The 22,204-nt window shown below is 33.3% G+C and overlaps 1 protein-coding gene across 2 annotated transcripts in view; it reads left to right on the forward strand.

The window, feature by feature from the left end:
- CDH12 (cadherin 12) overlaps nucleotides 1-22,204 on the forward strand; it is a gene marked incomplete at both ends in the record, with an annotated part of 283,200 nt that overhangs the window by 175,256 nt on the left and 85,740 nt on the right. The window contains one exon of one of the 2 annotated variants that reach the window (XM_080933791.1): nucleotides 20,209-20,328. The exons of the other annotated variant lie outside the window; for it this stretch is intronic. Coding sequence (XP_080789917.1) covers nucleotides 20,209-20,328 — 120 coding nt within the window. The remainder of the gene's footprint in view (nucleotides 1-20,208; nucleotides 20,329-22,204) is intronic. 2 annotated transcript variants of the gene reach the window in all.

Below are 22,204 nucleotides of genomic sequence, written 5' to 3' on the forward strand. Positions count from 1 at the left end.
TTATAAACTTAGTCAGGGAGTCACTACATGTGCATTAAGAAATGTGGGCATGCAGAACTAGGCTTTCAAAGTCTTCTTACCAGCATGGCTGCCTTCTTTGCTTCTATTGTTATCTTCCATTATGAACTGTAATACTGACCATGACTTTATTTGTAGTTTTTTTTTTAACTAATACTCAAATAAAATGTCATAAAAAATATGGGAGAGGACAGCAAATGGAAGGGGACATTATGACTCCCACAGAAAAGGTTTGGGGGATGAAAATATTCAGGCAAATCACTGACTTCCTTCAGGATACTAGGGAAGGAAAGAACCTTACCAATAAGTCAAGCTATAAATGTATAAATAAGAAATGTAACATAAAATTAAATGTAAAAACCAAAAAGATAGAAACAAAAACAGAATTGACAACCTTAATGTTACTAAGCTCCAGAATCACTGAAAGCAACCAAATTGATCCAAGTACCATGTTCTAATGTTTAAATGTAGCTTCTATATGCTCTCCCTTGTCTAACATTGTGTGGTTCTAGTGTGCATTGTGTGTTGAGATGTATTTACACTGATTAACAAAATGTTGCACATAAATAGCTGAAGCAATGCTACACTCACTTACCACCAGACATGGATGTAGAACACAGCTTCCCCCATGAGCATTCACAGTTACTTGACATGACAACTAAAAGGTACTTTGATTGATTTCTCAATGCTGTGATTTTTATATTATTCCTTGATGAAAAATATAAAGATGTCTCAGTAAACACAGTACCTGTGGTGCAATCATAAGGACTGAGTCAGGTCACTGGTTCTTAGAGAAAAACAATGTGTGCTGACATGTCCCCTTCATCAAGGCTGGGCACAGAAAGATCCCTCAAATTCTGTGGCTGTCCAGGTTACTAGAAATAATGAACTTCATGATCAGTAGGTAAATATGATCTAAAAAATGTAAAGTGCAGGGTAATAGAGGAAAATATCTAGTGTGAATACTAATTTTCAGGTGCATGCATTGAAAAAAGCTTATACATACATTCACCTACATGCACACACTCACACACACTCACACCCTCAGACACTGACACTTACACATGCACACATCACTTTAATCCATGATTAAAATGAACAAAATCATAGAAACTCTCTTTTCTTAATTTGATGAGAAATTATTACCATACTTTACCATATATCTCTCAGGAGTCCATTGCTTTAAACTCCAGTGGACATCAATTGTCAGTGTTTAAACAGGTGGCATAAGGAATTTGCCCTGTCACAGTTGCTTATTTGTATTCCTGTTACTGGACATAGCTACAAAGCACACTGATGATGACAATTGAAGTAGCACAGTGACTCTAACTTTATCCTCAATGTGATAATAGTAAAATGCCTAATTTAAAAGTTTTTTGAGTATCTTCAAAATTCCTTGTTTATGGTCTTATGCTGAAATTTTGGTGTCTTTCAAAGGTACCACTGCTAACTTTTTTTTCCCTGCTTCTATTAGTAAAATCCCAGGTCTCATTCAACCACCACAAAGATTTAAGTAAGCAGTCTTCAGAAAGATCCACTGATGCTTAAAATTTTACAATTTACCCAAAAGGCAATGATGAAAATTTGTCTAAGTCATATGGAGTTCAGTGAAAATGAGATGACCACTAGTGGATGCAAAGGTCTACTATGATGGAATACAGAAGAGGGAGAATGACTTAGTTCTTTGACCTACAGGAGGGCCCTGCTTTGTACAATTTTAATGGCTGTAAATGATTTAAGTGTTAGGTCTTGGGACATAAATCCTTCATTTTGTTACAGTTTCGGAGGCTGTATATAGTCAGTATGTACACATTGGTCAAGAAGGTTTTAGGTAGCAAAAGACCAAAGATAGGTAACAAACTTGCTTTTCCTTATTCCAAGTCCACATCATAAACTTTAAAAATCAGAACACAGATAGCTTTAATGTCTGTCAACTATTTCCATGATATTCCAAAAGATTTGTAATCCTATATGATTTTGACACACATTTCCATATATAATTACCATATATTTGTGCGAAATTAAACATTTTAATGCATATTATAAGCTGCATTCATGGAGAGGATGTGTACTCTTTGAAAGCACAATGAATAAAAGTAGACTATGGCAAGATATTTTCTTTATAATCTAGTGAACCAAGAGAAAAGAAAACATGTAACTGAGAAACCGAAGTTAATGTCAAAAATGAGGGTATTTTGTTTTGCTTTTCATTTTTGTTTTCTCACTGACACATGGTTAGCACCATTCATACCACCATGGCTACAGGATTCTCTAAACTTTAGAGATTAAAGGGAAATGTCACATTGTAAGAAAAAACTCACCAAACAAATCACACAAAAGCTTCTTAGCACAGTGAGTAAGAACCCTGTCACTCAGTTCACAAGTCACCTTTTGCTAAACTCAAACGCTGTGTGCCAATCCATGATCTTTGCTTATTGAACACACTTAAGCGTTCTCACTTACATCCTTTAAACTTTTTCACAACATTAATTCCACAAAGAGAAAAATCTCATGATTGCTCATACCCATTATTCAAAGTGGTAAGAATTTCACGGGGATTTATATCTGAAGACCAAAACTCTAACTATACCAAATTAAAAAATATGTTTTACAGTAGCCTAACATAATTTCCTCAGTGGGGTATGTCCAACAAAATTCAGACTTGTACCCAGCAGTTAAAATTAGACGTAAGTTTTTACTTATTTTAAATGTTTTTGTTTTCTTGTTTTCTTATTCCCTTTCCTGTCCCCTTTCCTTCTTTCTTAAAGTTTGTATTTAATCCAGCCACTTACTTGGACTCATGTTCCCAAATAATTAATAAGATGAATTTGTCAAGGAAGGTTAAGCAAAAATAGAAACTCTAACCATGGACTATTGATTTGCTCAGAGAAAGCTTTTGTTGTTTCCCTTGGAGAGTAATTCAGCTACTTTTACCATAGCCACATTTGATGACTATATCAAAATATTGACCTATGCTGTTTAGTTTGCTGACAAGCATTTAAAAGTATTTATTGTGAAAAGAAACAATAAAAAGGAGACAATGTGTTAATTGTGTTTACTTCATTTTTAACATCAATAAACTGCAACACAGTTTCTCACTGAATCACTGTTGAAGGTGAGAGGCTTTGTTTTAGAATGGAGAAACTAGTTTTGGTTTCCAATGCAAGAATTCTGTATCATTTTATTGTTATAGTAAAAATGAAGAGATAAAATTAATTTAACACTTTGGGTTGATATACAAAAAAGAGGGTTTAAAAAAAGGGTGCCTTATGGCTCAACAATTCTGAGACTTCCAAAAGTAGAACATGAATATTTATTTATGTAATTTTCCCAGAATAGGCAAGATTTACAATTTCCTTGTTTGTAAATTAACTTAGGGATGGATGAATTATAATGAACTATATTAATAAATATTCAATATATCTTTTCTAGACACTAAACATTCTAATTCTACTTTATATAAAATGTTACAAAAATTCTATAAATAATGAGATCTTATATTTCATAGACAAATAATAACTACCAGTATAATACGTGAAAATTCAACTCAGTATAGAGCATATAGATATTTCTTTCAGAAAGATGTACTAGATAAATAAACTAAAAAATACCCAAACTAATCGCTTACAATGATGGTCATTAGCTACACAACATTCTATAAAGCCATCATGGTTTTTAAAATATATTCAATAAAAATAATATCCATATACCAACTATAAAAAGAAGTAGTGCTGTAAATGTGTTTGATTATTTCAAAAATTATTAGAGTTATAATCTGTATTTATTCATTTTGAGATGTGGTAGTTACATTTTTATCTAGGGGCTATATTTCATTGTTTTAAATTTTAATTTTGAAATATAATGAATTAAAAATTGAAATATGATTGCATCAGTTTCATACTCTGTATCTTCACTTGAGTCTCTACCAAACAGCTTCCATTAATTCTTCTCTATAATTTCTCAAATGCCTAGGTTCTTTTTCCTTGGTTGTCATTGTTTTAAATACAGAGGCATATGTAAGTATTATATATTTTGTTTTGTGAGTCACTTGGAATATTGTGACCAACCATTTAAGAGAAGGTCCTTCATGCATTGAACCTGAGGATTTGTTAGTCTGTTTTCTATGGTTTTATTGCCAACCCAAGTGGCTTAATTTCTTTTAAGATGCCTTTAATTTTTTTTTGTGTGTGTATGTGTGTTTGTGTGTGTGTGTGTGTGAGAGAGAGAGAGAGAGAGAGAGAGAGAGAAAGAGAGAGAGAGAGAGAGAGAGAGAGAGAGAGAGAGAGAGAGAGAGAGAGATTATATGCCTGTCTATATATCTTACACACATGTGCGCACACACATACACACACACACCAGAAAACATGCTAGATCTGTATATGTTCCTTGTTTATATATGATTTTAAGGTTGAAAACTCTACATATGAAAACCATTAAGGTTGAAAACTCTACATATGAAAACCATTAAGGGAAGTCATGTGAGGGAGAAGTGAATTAATATTAATGTAATAGTAATTATCTACCTATATCTCTGTATTTACAAGTATGAACCTCATTAAAAATTCTCCTTGAACATAAACATGTTAATTTATATCATCATGGTTCTGACTTTGTTCACATGGCTATTTCTAGGAGGGATTGTTTTACTTCTGGCTCTTCTGGCCTTTTCAATCATTTTACCTATTCTTCTATAATGCTCTCTTAGCCATAGTAACAGAAGGGATGAAGTACTTGCTCCATCACATATACTTACATCTGACAATTTGTAAAATAATCTAAAGATTTAGAGTGTCCTCAATAGAAAAAAACAAATAATACCATGATAGACCTAAAAAGTGTTCATCATCTTTGGCAAATAGACAAAGGCACGTTAATTGTTTTCTGGAATTTTATCTTATAACAGCTAGAATGGCAAAGATCAAGAAAATGACTGACATCAAACATGGACAATATACTGGACAAAAAGAAACACTTATATTTGTTGGTGGAAGTAAAATTGGTACAGCCACACCAGAATTTAATATGGAGGATACTCTAAACACTAAAAGCAAATTTATCATAAGACCTACTACTTGGCATATGCTAATAGTGTTTGAGATTCTACTCAATAGATTCTTGCTCTGTAATGTTTTTTGCTGCATATTCGCAGTATCTTGGAAGTAGAAACAAACTAAATGCCATTCAACAAATGAACAGATGAGTAAATTTTATACCTACATAATGGAAAACGTTTCAGCTATAAAGAATAATGAAATTTACCAGCAAAGGGATGATCTAGAAGAGGATATATTGAGAGAAGTAGCACAGAGCCCAAAAGACAAATGAGCACTGCCAGTTCTCATCAATAATTTTGCATTTTGTGCAAAGAAATAAAAACTGCTTTTATATTTATCCTCATTTACATATGCATGGAATGTGACATTTAACAGAGTACATACATCCTTGCTTCAGAGAAACTCATCACTAAAGCTCTGATAGATACCGTATTAGGGAAATAAGGAGAGTTAGAGATCCATGAGAGTGTATGAAAATGATCATAATAACTGAAACGCAGCAAGCATGTGAGGCCTCACAGAGAAATACATGGTTATGGCAGAGGTTAGATATAGGGTTTAGAGGCTAAGAAAACTTTTCTGCTTTTCCATTCAAACCTCAGTTGGTTCTCAACACAGGGTTCTTGCATCTGTAATTTCAGCTTGCGCGGCTCTGATAAGTCATGTCTTCTGCAGGTACCCATATACCTGACATGCAGATACACACACACACACACACACACACACACACACGCACACATACACACACAAACACACACAGAGAGAGATAGGAAGACAAACAGAAACAGAAAAAGAGACAGACTGACAAAGACAGACACAGGGAGACAGAAACAGTGCCAAAGAGAACAAAACAAAGACAGAGACAGAGGAACAGAGAAAGACAAAGAGACAGAGAGACAGAGAATAAGAGACAGATAGAAAGACAGAGATAGGCAGGCAGATTTTAAGAAATAAAATAAAATTGTATATCAGATAGTCTACTAGTACTCTCTTTACTTTGTAAAAGGAAAAAAAGTACATAGTTTTCCATTACTCTCAGAGAGTTGATGCGTTTAACTATAAATCATTTAAACTTTCAACTTTTCCTGTATTACAAAAGAATTTTGCATTTTTCTTCTGTCAGTCAAATACAGTTGTAAGGGGAAGTGTCCTAGACTACAACTGATATATTCTGCAATTCTGTAGGTAATAGATATCAGATACCTGGGTTGGGGAACTTACATTCTAAAAATAAACAGCGTGGGTTATTGATGTCCACACAAAGTGTTTTCAGTAAAGGGAATCATTATCATCTGTATTGGAAAACACTAGCAGTGGTGTTGCCTTTCTAGATGTGGCTACTTAAATATCAAGCAGAAAGAGCTGAGAAATTGAAAAAAAAAAAAAAAAAAACCTACAGATTAGGGTGTCTGGAATTCAAAAAAAAAAAAAAAAATGGAGGATGTATTTTTTTGGCTTTGCTAAGCAGTGAATTATTGATGCTGTAGGAGTCATTCTTACTGAGGTCAGATGCATGGTACATATGGGAAATATATAAAAACAGCTAACATAGTTTAGCTTCAGCACATCTTATATGTGATTTTTATAAGAGAAGTTCAGTGAGGCAATGCTGGGTTCTCACCCCTATAGTTCTGCTATAACCAGTAGTGATATGTAAGGACAATGTGTTGAAAGACAATCCTGAGGCCCCATAGTCTGAATTGTTATGGACCCCTGAAGTCAGCTAGGCACCAGATCTCTCTTCTCCTGCAGCTCCTCTATATTGTTATCATTTTTTAAAGAAAAAATGAAGTTATTAAGCAGACTTTACTTCATAAAAAACAAAAAAAAATTCTTTTATGAACTTATGTCATTTCCTGAAAACTACTGGGCAGTGAGATTTTTTACTTTTACTTGATTGAATCCTTTCTATAAAATAAAACATAAAATAGTTATAGAGATGCCCATCTCACCATTTCCTGATTAAACTTATAGTAGTAATATTTAGGGTCTATTAATTTTACCATAAATATATAATCAGATATATTTTTCTGATGATATAACCATTAAATGAACTAGTTGGTTGTCAGTAATATTTGGTTTTTACAAATCATCCAGTTTGTAGAATACTACAGTTTGTGTTTTGAATGTGAAATGTCTCTGATAAACTCATTTGAAAACTTGCCTCTTAGCTGATGGTGATGTATAAAAAATTTGTGTAACTTGGGGGAATTGAATGCTTACTGAAGGAAGTGGGTCATTTGGGGACAGTCCTTACCCTAGCATTTACATTTTTTTCTTTAAATAAAAGATAAAGGCTTCATGGATGTATAAAATGTGGTTTAATTATATCTATCCCCAATAAACCCCCAATATACCCCCATTTTTTTTCAAATTTGTCCACTAGATTTTCTTTGCTGCCTCTGCCTTTCTTTATACTCCCACGTGTATGTTTAGGCAACTACCCTCTACTGCCCGAGTAAAATAAACATGTTTTACAGAGGGCTGTATCAAATTATATGATTGATAAGTCCTGCCACAGAGAAAAAACAAAGAGTTTTTATATAACCACTTCTCAGATGGGTCTCAATATCTCTTCTTCCAGAAGTTGCCTTCTCCATGGTAAGAGTGTCTTAATTCCAGGTCTCACATTCTACTGTATTTTCTTCCTATCTTTTAGTCAAAGTAAGACATTAATACTGCTTTGTTTTCTTCATGACACAACCAAGAACAATGGTAGACTTTGGTACATGATAACTAATTTCTATGTGTTTTGTTCTGTAAGTTAATATAAGGATGGACATGTCTGGTTAAACAAAACAAAAAACAATAATGAAATCTTTTTGAGAAACTGATATTTAGCATGTTTGACAATGGGCTAGGGAAAAGGCTCAATCCAGCAAATTCTCACTGTGCAATCATGAGGATCTTGGTTCAGTCACTAACACACACACACATACATACATACATACACACACACACACACACACACACACACACACACACACACACACACACACAATTATGTAATTCCAGTGTTGAGGATGTATTGCACCTTTTTCAGTGGATTGTATAAGGCAAAGAACTCTGGTGTGAAGAAAGATATAGAGAGGTGGTAGCCAGGAAGAGAAAGAGGAAGATCTAAACAATAGCAACACCAGTAGACATCCAAATATGGATATGGAAACCCCCCAGGGCTCCACTATAAATAAAGAGCCACCACAAATTCACTACTTCATCTGTATTGTCCTGTATTGAAAACAGATTTCTCTTTTACAATATATTCAGATCATAGAATCCCTCCTTCTATACCTTCCAGTTCCTTGTAGGTCCCTCACCTTGGATGAATACCCCTTTTGCATTTCCTTAGATAATAAAGGAACCTAAGAAAAATAATAAAATAAAACATCATAAACAAAACCAAACAAGACAGAATGATACAAATCTAACAGAAAAAAATTCAAGGGAAAAAGACATATAAACAAAAGGACATACATGGTTACACACAGTGGAATCTCATTAAATTTGCAAAATTATAAGCTTTAATAGATATAAAATGCACCTGATTACTAATACAATAGATTGAATAGGCAACGTTTTAAATATTATTACAACCCTATAAGCAAGCTGAATAGCAAACTTTTATTAAGTATTGAAGAATAGTGACAAAAGTCTCAGTAGTGTGTTCCCAGTGGGAAAGCCTGAGTGTGAATAGAATTATAGCTAAGAATCCTTTAGAGTACAATCAAAGTTTCTATTAAAGTATGAAACTTGAATTGTCACTCTTGAAGCAACATGAAATTAAGAATATTGATGCAAATATGATTTTGGAACCTGGGTACTCCTATGAATAAGACTGTAAACTTAGGCATACACAGAGAAAGACAAAGTATAAGACAAATGAAACTTCTAAATTCAAAGAGGAGAAAAGAACCTTCTAAGTAAAACTAATTGATTATCAGAGAAGCAAGTGGGAGCCAAGAGTAAATGATGTTGAGAAAACCATTAAAGGAGACAAATTATAGAAAGATTTGTATCAAGAAACTGAATGCCATCAAGAAAATGGGCAAACATAAGGAATGCCACTTCTTCTTGGGAAAAGAGTTTAGATTAGCAGAGTCAGAATTAGAAAACTAAGGGAAAAGGTTTCTTGACCTAAAATTGTCCAAGGGTAACAACATGGGCTTGGAGAAGACTAATACTCTAATTAAGGTAAACTCTGATGGAAGCATACTGTGACACTGTAGCTGAGTGTGGTGAAAATCCAATTCTTTCAGGGGTAGTGGAGATGGAGGAAAGAGAACTCAGCCTGAATCCAAAAAGCAAACCGAAATAAGTAGAAGAGTATTCCTGCAGAATTCATTTTTCTCATTATCCTTAATGAAACTCATTGTTTTCCAGTGAGGCACTCAGATGATTACCACCCCGAGATTAAGTGCAAAGATCTGTGGAACTAAAAAAAATAAAATAAAATAAAATAAAGTTTTCTTACAAGAACTTAGGAGATCTTGGAATTCATTATAAATGGAAAAACAATGATGCAAATTATCTTGCAACTAACTGTGTACATAGCTGTTCATGTTACCTTAGAGGGTTTTGAGTAGTAATTTGTGAAAATATCACTTTTAAAAGATGCAGTTGTAGTAATATTAAAGTTAACATGGAAAAATTGAGTTTAATTTTTTTTCAACACACATTGGAGATGTCATCCTTTTGCTATTAAACTGAAAAATGTTAGAATAATTTTTGTGAAATTTTACTTTGCATGAGTTATTATGCTTGGTAATATTCAAATAAATTAATGTATGATGGATTTCTTGGAAGTGTTGATTACTTATTCCTCCATCATAGAGCTGATGTGACCAAGGCTAAGGTTTCAATGACTTGGCAAAATTTTGTCAATTGTGAGAAACAGAGAATCTCAAGTCCTAAATAGCACGTGGCACAGGACGTACGGCCATAAATCATCACAGTACCTGGAAGATGGGAACGGTTAAGATTTAATCAATAACATTCATTTCATGTGTGTAGCTTCTTGTATGTATGTCTCCAACTATATATCCCTAAAGCATTGGAAGAACTTTATCAGTTTCTGTCCTCTCCAACCTTGTTCTTAAGCAAAGGAGCCTTTCATTCAGGTCCCAGCAAGCCTCCTTATGTTTTACTAACATGAAATATTAGACATACAGAAGTCCCGAACAATCAATGTTAGCCAGTAAAAGAACAAGAGGAGTTATGTTAATTTATTTTTGAGCCAGTTGATCTCACCAGATTCAATTTCGGGAAGACGTAATGTAGATATTAATGTATAAATTCATACATGAGCAGTTTACAATATTAGGTAAAGTTCACTTGGAGGATATAAATTTATCTGTGGAAATTACATTACCACTTCAGTAAAGCTTGGGGGTATAAATTTGTCTATGAAAATTCTATTATTATTTTAGTAATGATGTAAATATGACAAATCTATTTAATTAAATGGCTATAGGATTCGGAATGTTTTTTTACTGTGGTTCACACACACATATACATATATAATTATGCATATATATACATATATATATATATAATAATTCAGATTTTCATAACTGAACAGGATAAAGAATAGAGGACATTTGACTGACAGATAAATACCAAAAATTCCACACTTGACATTTGTCATGATTAAATAATAAACCAAAAATATCATGTTACATATGTTTGTAGCTAATAAATGAACTCTAAATTATCATATAGTTTAGTTCCTGGCAATTTCTCTAAATATGTTTGAATTAAAAGTAACTGCAGTTCTTTATTAAGAATACGATACCCCAAGGGAAATAAATACAAAATCCTTTGGATTCTGAGAGTTACTGAATGATGTGTTTCAAACTCACACATTTCATCAAAATTTCTTCTGAGTTTCCTGAGAGTATCTGTGAAAATACTTTCAGGTGGTATTAGGTGCAAAAGAGGCAGCATAGTACTATCCCCGTAAATTGGAGTTCAGTATGCTCTTGCGGGAAGCATTTCCACTTGCATTGGTATTCATGGGGTAGAGTTCTTGGCATAAAGATATGAGATGAAGTGCTCATAAAAATGGATTCACTTATCCATCAATGTAATCTTGGATCAAGAGGTGAAAATATGTATAGTCCAAAATATTTACTTCAAATGTAGCAAGAAATTTTACAACCTTAAAGTGCTTCTGCGTCCTTGGAGCAAATAAAGAATTATGGCTTGATGTCACACCATAAATGGTGCTGAGGATACTCTGGAGCCAGGATGAGTTTTGTCAGGGTAAGAAGCAAAAAAAAAAAAAAAAAAAAAAAAAACTGATAGCCATGATCCCAGAACCGTAGTCCAAGCAGACATTATTAACACTCTGGGGGATGTAATGGCAGATGTCTTTGCTAATATACCTTAAGAGCTCCAAAGCCTCAGTAATGGTGTCAGTCCTTGGGGCCTCCCGTTGAGCTGGATTCCCTTTTGCACAAGTGTCTGGATCTTCTTTTCCTCGGGCTCCTCTCCATTTCCATCCCTGCAGATCTTTCAGACAGGAACAATTATGAATCAGAGATTTGACTGTGGATTAGCAACCCAATCCCTAACTTGATGCTCTGTCTTTCTGTTGGAAGTGGGCTCCACAAATCCCTCTCCCCACTGTAGGACATTTCATCTAGGGTCCGGCCCTTTGAGACCTGAGGGTCTTTCAGCTCAGAGGTCTCTGGTACATTCTGAAGGGTCCTTTCAACTTTATACCTCTGAGGACACCTGTTTTTATTCTTTCTGGTGGCCCTTGAGGCTTCAGTCTTTCCCCACACATAATACCAGATCAAGTTCCAAAGGAACTTAACTTGACTGTTCTTTAAAAGACCCAATAAACAGCTGAGTCAGATGCAGATATTTTTACCCAACCAATGACCATAAGCTCTGGACCCTTTTTAGACACTACCAATTTTGGGTCAAAAGCTTTATAAGTGAGTTTGTGTTCCCATCCCTCCACAGGGTTCATGATTTGCTAGGGGAATTGTTCTCGTTAGGTTCCATATAGCAGCTGTTCCTGATTTGTTAGGGGAGCAGCTGTTATGTGTTTCTGCTAAGGGCACCTTCATTGACTCCTGCCAGCCTACCTCATCTCTATTTTCAAGGAATTCCTACAGAATTTTTCCATCTCTAATGCCTGTACCTGCATATTTTCCTGGCACTCTGGGACTCTGATTCCTGATCCTAACCCCTTATACCTCTAGTCCTCCCTCCATCCACAAGGTCCCTCCTTCTTTCTGCCTCCCCTGGATAGTTTGCTTCCCTTCTAAGTGAGGTTGAAATATCCCCCCCTGAGTGGTCTTTTATATTTAACTTTTTGGGGACTGTGGGATATGCCACAGGTGTTCTAAACTTTTCAGCTAATATCTTATCAGTGAGTACATACAGAACAAGCCCATTCAGATCTTTTTGGGATTGCGTTACATTACTCAAAATAACATTTTGTAATTCCATCCACTTGCCTACAAAATTTGCAATGCCCTTGTTTTTAATAGCTGAATAGTATATCATTGTGTAGATGAACCATATTTTCTGTATCCATTCTATGATTGAGGGATATCTGAGTTGCTTCCAGTTTCAGGCTATATAACTATAGTGGAACCCATGTCCTTTGGATATGATGGAAAAACTTTGGGGACATGCCTAGAATTGGTATAGGTGGGGCTTAAGGTAGAACTATTTTTAATTTTATGATAAATGTCCAAATAAATTTTCAGAGTAATTTTTTTTCAAGTTTGCAATCCCACCAGCAATGAAAAAGATGATTATGAACATGCCAGAAGCCCACAGAACTCCAAATAGGTTGGACCAGAAGATAAATTTCTTCTGACACATAATAGTCAAAATACCAAAATTTCAAAACAAATAAAACAATACTAAAAGCAATAAGGGTAAAAGGACAGGTAAGATATAATGGCAGACCAATAAGAACTATAACAAACTTCTCAACAGAGACTATGAAAGTAGAAGATTCTGGACAAACATCATACAGACACTAAGAGAGCACAAATGCCAGCCCAGGTTCTAAATCTAGCCAAACTCTCAATCACCATAGATGGAGAAACCAAGATGCTCCAGGACAAAACCAAATTTACACAGTATATGTCCACAAATCCAGCCCTACAAAGGACAATAGATGCAAAACTCTATCACAAGGAGGGAAACTTCTCCATAGGAAAAGCAAGAAAATAATCTTGTAACAAACCCAAAAGAAGAAGAGCACACAAAAATAATTCTACTTCTAACAACAAAAATAACAGGAAATAACAATCATTGTTTATTAATATCTCCTAACATCAATGGACTCAATTTCCCAACCAGAAGGCATAGACTATAAAATCTGCTGTCTAGTCACTCACCAAAAGGGGCTGATGGAGACTGGATCCTGAGATCCACACCCCATTCTACAACTTTAGGCCAGGGATGGTGAGACCTCCAGAAGTTCTTTTACTGTTCAGGATTATTTTGGCTATCCTAGTTTATGTTTGTTTGTTTCGTTTAGTTTTATTTTGTTTTCTTTTCCATATGAAGTTGTGGAATGTTCTTTCAAGATGTGTGAAGACTTGTATTGGAATTGTGATTGGGATTGTATTCAGCCTGTACATTGATTTTGGTAAGAGGTCAATTTTCTCTATTTCAATCCTACTGATCCATGGGCTTTGGAGATCCTGATAACTTTCTTAATTTCCTTCTTAAAAGACCTGTAGTTTTTCTCATACAGGCCTTTCACTTGCCTGGTTAGTGCTACACCAAGGTATTTTATGTTATTTGAGGCTCTTATGAAGAGTACTGTTTTCATAACTTATTTTTTAGTCCCTTTATCATTTGTGTAAAACAGGGATACTGAGATCTTTGAGTTAATTTTATAGCCATCCCCTTTGCTAAAGGTGTTTACCAGCTATATTTCTTTGGTAGAATTTTTGGGGCCACTTATGTATACTACCATATTATCCATGGATAGTGATACTTTTACATCTTCCTTTCTAATTTTGTAGCCACTTGATATTCTTTAGTTGTCTTATTGCTCCAGCCAGAACTTCAAGTATTGTACTGAATAGAGAAAGAATGGTCAGCCTTGTCTTGTCCCCGATTTTAGTAGAAGTGCTTTAAGTTTTTCTCCATTTAATTTTATGTTGACTATTGAATGATTGCTGTATATTGACTTTATTGTGTTTGGTATGTCCCTTGTATCCCTATTTCTCCAAAACTTATATCATGAAGAAGTGTTGGAGTTATTCAGTTTTCACAAATATGTAAGCATTCTGTCATTTCTGCTTTTATTGAAGTCCAGTTTTAAACCACCATGATCTGTTAAGGTCCATGGGGTTATTTCAATCTTCTTATATCAGTTGAGGTATGCTATGTGACCAGTTATACAGTCAGTTTTGAAGAAAGTTCCATGATGTGCTGAGAAGAAAATATTGCCTTGTTTTTGGGTAAATTGATCTATACATATCTGTTAAGTCCATTGTAATCATAGCCTCTGTTGTTTTTGTTATTTCTATGGTTTCTGCATCAATAATCTAGCTATTCCTCTGAGTAAGGTCCTGAAGTCTTCCACTATTAATGTGTGTTGTTTGATGTATAATTAAGTTTAGATTGATGTGTGATTTGTTTCTTTTACAAATACTATTGTCCTTGCATTTGTGGCATAGATGTTTAGAATTAAAATATCTTGTTGGTATGTGAGAAGAGGCTTTGGCTCTAGTGAAGGCATGTTTTCCCATTGTAGGGTAATGTTAATGCAATGGGGTGGAGAGGGTGATCAGGAGGGAGTGTGCTTTTCTGAAGGGAAAAGGAGGGAGTGGGAGGGGCCTGAGAAAGGGATAACATCTCAAATGTAAATACAGAGTATCTAATAAAAAAATGTCTTGTTGATGTATTTTTCTTTTCATCAGTATGAAGTGTTCTTCTCTTTTTGTTTTGATATCATTGAATTAAAAGTAATTTTTAGATATTAGAATGGCTACTTCATCTTGTTTCCTGGGTCCATTTGCTTAGAGAAAAAAAAATTCTGTCTAGCCCTTAATACTGAAATAATGAGTATCTGTGTTTCTGAAGTGTGTTTTTTACATATGTTAGCCTGTGTTATTTTACCGGGTAATTGATATTGAGAAATATTCATGAGCAATGATTGTTGCTCTATGTTATTTTGATGCTACTTTTAATTTTTTTCTTTATTCTGTATCTTTGGTGTTTTTATTATTATGTTAAGGGAGTATTTTTTCTGGTCCAATCTGATTGGTCTTTTGTAAGCTTCTAACACACTTATAGGCATATCTTTCATTAGGTTGGGGAACTTTTATTCTCTGACTTTGTTGAAGATATATTCTTCACCTTTGTACTTAGAATCTCCATTTTTTTCTTATTATTCTCAGGATTGGCCTTTTCAAAGTATCTTTCATTTTCTGCATGTTCTATGCCATGGACTTTTTAGATATTTGCATTTTCTCTGATTATTATATTGATTTCTTTTTTCATATCTTCTATATCTGAGACTCTCTCTGCCATGGCCTGTATTTGTTGGCTTATGTCTGTATTTTCTGTTCTTTTTCTAGTTTTTCTATCTCCAGGATTCCTCAAGTTTGTGTTTTTGTTATTGCTTAGATTTCCTGTACAGGTGTTTGTGAAATACATACATACATACATACATACACACACACACACACACACACACACACACACACACACACACACACACATATATATATATATATATATATATATCTTTCACCTGTTTGATTGTATTTATATTTTATATTTATTTGCTTCCTCTTATAATGCCTTTACCTCTTTCAATGTATTTTCATGTACTTCCTTAATGGATTTATTCCTGTGTTTTAAAAATACATTGTGAAAAGATAAGAGACGAAATAAAAGTGAAACTTTGAGCTAAAGGTTCTGTTGAGAAATAGTAATTTACTCTACTTGTAATGTCTATTTCTATACCAGTTTTTAAGATAGTTTAGATCAATAACTAAAAATGTACGCAGAACCAGGGCAGGTGGATTCCTGAATGCAAGGCCAGCCTGTTTTACATAGAAAGTTCCAGGCCAGCCAGATTATTATGGTGAGTATTGTATCAACAAAGAAATAAGAAAGAAAGAAAGAAAAAAAGAAAGAAAGAAAGAAAGAAAAAAAAGAAAGAAAGGGAGAGAGAGAGAGAGAAAGTGAGAGAGAGAGTGAGAGAGAGAGAGAGAGAGAGAGAGAGAGAGACAGAGAGAGAGAGAAAGAAAGAAAGAAAAGAAAGGAGGGAGGGAAGGAAGTAAGGAGGGAGGGAGGGAAGGAAGGAAAGAAGGAAGGAAGGAAGGAAGAAGAAAGATAGGAAGGAAGGAATGAAGGAAGAAAGGAAGAAAAAGAGAAGTGTATGCATCTTGTTATAATATAGTGAATTAGAATTGTGAATACTCTGTAGATTCCTTTTGGTAGGATGGCCATTTTTACAATGTTGATCCTTCCAATCCATGAGCATGGGAGATCTTTCCATTTTCTGAGATCTTTCTCAATTGCCTTCTTAAGAGAGTTGAAGTTCTTGTCATACAGGTCCTTCACTCGCTTAGTTAGAGTCACACGAAGGTATTTCATATTCTTTCTGACTATTGTTAAAGGTATCTTTTCTCTAATTTCTTATTCCAAATGTTTGTTCTTTGAGTAGAGGAAAGCTACTGATTTGTTCCAGTAAATTTGATATCCAGTCAGCCACTTTGCTGATCTTGTAAATCAGCTGTAGAAGAAAACAAAATGGCAGCCAACAGAGTGGAAAAAGATTTTTACCAACCCCACATCAGATAGAGGCCTAATATCCAAGGTATACAAAGAACTCAAGAAGCTAGACACTGAAGAATCAAACAGACTTATTAAAAAATGGGGTAAAATGATAACCAAAAATTTCTCATTTGAGGAATATCGAATGGCTGAAAAACATCTAAGAAAGTGCTCGACATCATTAGTCATCAGGGAAATGCAAATCAAAACATCCCTGAGATCCACCTCACACCAGTCAGATTGACCAAGATCAAAAATTCAGATGACAGCAGATGCTTTTGAGAATGCAGAGAAAGAGGAACACTTCTCCACTGTTGGTGGGGTTGCAAGCTAATACAACCACTCTGGAAATCTGTCTGGCGATTCCTCAGAAAATTGGATATAGTACTACCTGAAGATCCACCTATTCCACTTCTGGGCATATACCTCAGAGACACTCCAATACACAACAAAGATACATGCACCACAATGTTCATAGCAGCTCTAGTTATAATAGCCAGAAGCTGGAAAGAACCCAGATGTCCTTCAGTAGATGAATGGATACAAAAATTGTGGTACATTTACACAATGGAGTACTACTCAGCTATTAGAAACAATGAATTTATGAAATTCTTAAAAAAATGGATGCATCTAGAAAATATCACCCTGAGTGTGATAACCTAGTCACAAAAGAACAGATAAAATATGCAGTTAGTATAATTGGATACTAACCCCAGAGAGCTCAGAATACCCCAAAACACACTTTCAGACTACATGAAGTTCAAGAAAAAGAAAAAAAAAAAAGAAAATGAAAAATCATTATGCTTAATCTTTACACACCTAGAAAACTTTGACTATTTCCTGTTTACATCTTGTTTTACATGTACTTTATGCTCATTGTAACTAGTAAGATCTTAATGCAAAAACTATCAAACCTTTAAAAAAACCAAGTACTGACAAAAATATATTCATATACTTTTATGCAAAATTGCTAAAATCTGTAAATTTATCTTTCTTTTTTTGAAATAAAGTTGTTCAATTAAAAAAAATAATTGTGAATACTCATCAAAATATTGATTAAATAATGGATAATATAAGGTATTGCAATTTCTTGGCATTGTCTAAGGTTAACCTGTTAAAAGATACTACATTGAATTTTTTTACCTCTTTATATAGCTTGAAATAACTCCCCCCCAAAAAAATAGAAAACAGAAAAGACATTGGATTTCTAGGTTATTTCTTGATTTTAATATGTAAATATATATATATGTATATATGTATATATATATATATATATATATATTTGATTTTGATTTTGTTTTGTTTTTACAATACAGATAGTAGAAAAAATTTATTTCTTAATTCTGACAGTCACCTGTCTGTTTGATGTTTATACTACTTTAAGAGACATGGTTACCTTAAGTGGCTTCCACAAACAGAGTTCTGTTCAATATAGCAGTTTGGATCCATGTAGTATTAACTATGTTTATCAAATGTTTAGTTATAAATGGGTTTCTCTACGTGAATACACATTTATGTAATATTGTATGGGGTGTATATATATATATGTGTATATATACATATATATTACATGTAATATTACATATTAATATATATTACATATCATTAGACATTTCTACAAAGCATAATATGACTAACTGTTTTCTGCTTCTGGGAAACTTCTCTGACATCAACATTTGTTATACTTTATGATAACTTGTATACTTTTTTATTTTAAACTAAGAATAGTGGTATTGAGCATAGCATTTGAAAGTGTTAGTGTAAAAGTGCTTATGAACTAATTCATATGTACTTATAAATAGATAACAATAGAAAGTGGCCTGTTTTTCTTAGTACCTAAATACATGCAGAGTTCTAAAAAATTAAAAAAAAAAAGATAAAATAATTTTGTTCGGCTATAATTATTTCCTATGCCAAATTTACGTAATTATTTGAGACTGGGAGACCCTCTCCCACCATTGAACAGGGCAACTATTTGAAATCAGTTTCTCTTTCTTCATGTCTTTAATATTATATCCTAATTAAAAATTTCCTAATGCTAATAGGCCAGTCATGATTTAGAAATTGATGTGGCAAATCACTTAATAGCCTCAAAACCTTTTAGCTTCTCTATTTATATCTTAATCATGAAATTCAAATGCCCACAAGGAGGAGATGAGCTAATATAAGTGGTACACAATGTTTTCTTTGGTATGTAAATCAATACAGTTATTGTGATACTTTTCAGCTCTGTGATCTATATACTTGAAACAGGCAGAGCTGTTAAAATGGTTTTGAAATATGAACCAATTACAACAACTACTCTTGCCTACATTTTAAAATTCATTCACATTATACAATTTATACAAATATATTCATTATACACAAAATATATATTGGTCAATAAAGTTGCATACCTTCATGTAATTCATAAAGAGTTCTCATATATGTTCTATTTCATCATAAAATCAAGTTAAATATAATTATTTTCTTCATCTCAAATGTCTGTCATTTTTATATTTTACAATTTTAATGAAGCTTTCTTCAATTATTTTTTGAAGTAGAAAACACACTATTATTTATGGTTCCTTGGCTCTACAATACTGTACCTGAACTTCTTGCTTATCTGTATTTAGATCTCAGCAAGCACTGATCAAAGTTTTCCTTCCTAAAACATCTCTAAACTTCTCATAACACCGTTTAAATTTTCAACTTTTGTGAGGTTGGTAGTTTCGATGACATACTTATGTCAGTTCATTTGGTATTTATCTTCCTACATATGCCTTATTCTACTTAACACAATAAATTTAACATTTTGTGTTCTTTCAAACACAAGGACTGCAGGATTCTACCTAGATTCTTGGTATCACACTATGGTTATATTCTCTACTCTCTTTTCTATCCACTAGTTAATTTTTACTTAGGTTATTTCCAATTCTTGGCTCACAACAGTAGTGCACTCTTGATTCTAAGGTGTGAACTTACCTTCAACATGGTTCTTTTGTTTCTTTGTATGTGTACCAATTCACAGTAAATTTACCACATCGCAGAGTTCCTTTATATTTTAATTAAAAAATTGTACTGTTAGGGTAAAATAATATTAACATTGTTGTCAGTGGTTTGAAAGTGTTCTCTTCTTTTGCCCCCTTGACTTATATTTCTGTTCAGTCTTTATAAAAGCAGCCTTTCTTCCTAGATTGAGAATATGCTACATGTGGATTGGAGGATACACTATACAATTTTTGATTATTCTGTTTAAGGTATCTTTGGGAACATAGGTATTTAAAGCATTCATAGAACAAATTACAAAGGAATACAAAATCCAAAATATAACTGATGTGACTTGTGTCTCTGCAAAGGCAAGTGACATTGTGCTATTTTGCAGGTGCATATGTACTACAGGTCAAGGCCACAGATGCAGATGATCCTACCTATGGGAACAGTGCCAGAGTTGTTTACAGCATCCTTCAGGGGCAACCATATTTCTCTATTGATCCCAAGACAGGTAAGGTTTTAAATTTTCCAATCAATCACTCAAATATTTAAACTTTAATCCAGAAGTCAGGTATTGCCGATTCAAATAATGCAATAGAGTCAGTTTGCCATCATTTGGAAACAAAGTTGGCAATTATATAACTGATGGATCAATATTTTCTTTTACTGAAATTTGTATAAATATAAACATTTGCATCACTATTTAAGCGGCCCTACCTTCTTAGCTAGGAGTGCTGTATCTGATTTTAAAAACTCCAATTCTATTCTTTTGCTCACCATTCTATACAACATATTTTCTTTTTTTTTGTTTCATCTCAGATTTCTATGTCATGTTCAATTTTATTGTTGAAAGATGACACAAATACATTTGTAATTTATTTTGTTATTTTCATAGTATAATGAAGAATTGGTTTTGATAACTACAGTAGATATGGTTGCAGTAAGGGAGGCTGAGCATTTGCAAAGGATTTGGGAAGATCATTGATTCTTTTAAATTTGGTCTTCTTAGGCAGAGATTTTTCTTTTTTTCTCTTCTTTTCTCTTTTTCTTTGCTGTTTGCTTGCTTGGTAGGTTGGGTTTGTTTTGTTTTGTGAATTTATAAATGAATTCCAAATTTGAAAACTAGCTATTAATAAGTAGCATATTAACTGTTTGAATCTATACACATGATCATTTTAATGTTATCTTCATTTCTTTATTCAGTCATTATCTTTTCCTTTTCTTTCTGAAGAAAAAGAGATTATACCCAGGGTCTGTTTTAAGTAAGATACCATTGAGCAAGGTGTCCAAGCTTAGGTCATATTTGAATGCAATAAAGTCTCCCTTTCACACTATCTTGTTTTAAATGCTTATTTTTCTAAAAAATAAATTCTTAGACAAAATATATATTATATGTCACAGTTAGAAAGGAAGTTCAGGATGATACTTATAAAATCATTTATCCACTGTATGTTAAAGTGGATTTTAAAATAAATTGATACTATTTTATATGGTAGCTTAATATAAAATAAAAATTCTAAACATGTTGTAGGGAATAAAATTTCAATCTAGTAATTCAAATTCAAATAAAATGTTTTTCATTTATTCTTAATATTATAATATAAATGCATTTCTCCTTAGCTTTCCTCCACATCCTTCCATACACTTTTCTATATTTGTCTTCAAATTCATTGCCACATTTTCTACTAATTTATGGTATATATAAGCAAATATATAAATGCATACATATTTCTAAATAAAACCAACTCAGTCCATATAGAGTTATTTGTATTTATGATTTTTAGGCAGATCATTAGGTACTGGGCAACCAATTATGTTCCTTTTCTTGGGGCAAACCACTTTTCCTCTCCTACTTTTTTTCAGTTCCAATGTAATTTTGAGGACCCTTGGCCTTGACCTTTTTCTTATGTATTTTGGCACACCCATGGATATAATAAATATAATATGATTTGTTAAATTGTAATTTTGAATTTAAATCTTCAAGTACATTCATTATATATTATTTATTTGAGTATTTCATACATCTGTATGATATGCTTTAATTAGTTCTGCCTGCAACCTCTTTGTTTCTTCCCCTATTCTAAATATTTTTCTCTACAACCCACTCTGTAAGTGTCTGTATGTCTATTGTTGATCTTACTGTGTCTCTTCATCATTCTTTTTCTTCCCCTTTCTGTCTCCATGTCTTCACTGAGTTCACTAGGGTCTATATTTATATAGGCTTTCAACTAATCAATTCAAAATCTGATTTATAATATTATAGTAAGATACAGATTAAGGAATGACTAATCAACTATAAGTGTTGATGAGATCCATAAAACCAATAGATATTCCAATAATACAGAATTGTAGAACTTGCAAAATTTCTGGCCAACCAATTATAAAAT

This window comes from Micromys minutus (genome assembly GCF_963924665.1).
Source record: "Micromys minutus genome assembly, chromosome: 20".
Classification (NCBI taxonomy): Eukaryota; Metazoa; Chordata; class Mammalia; order Rodentia; family Muridae; genus Micromys; species Micromys minutus.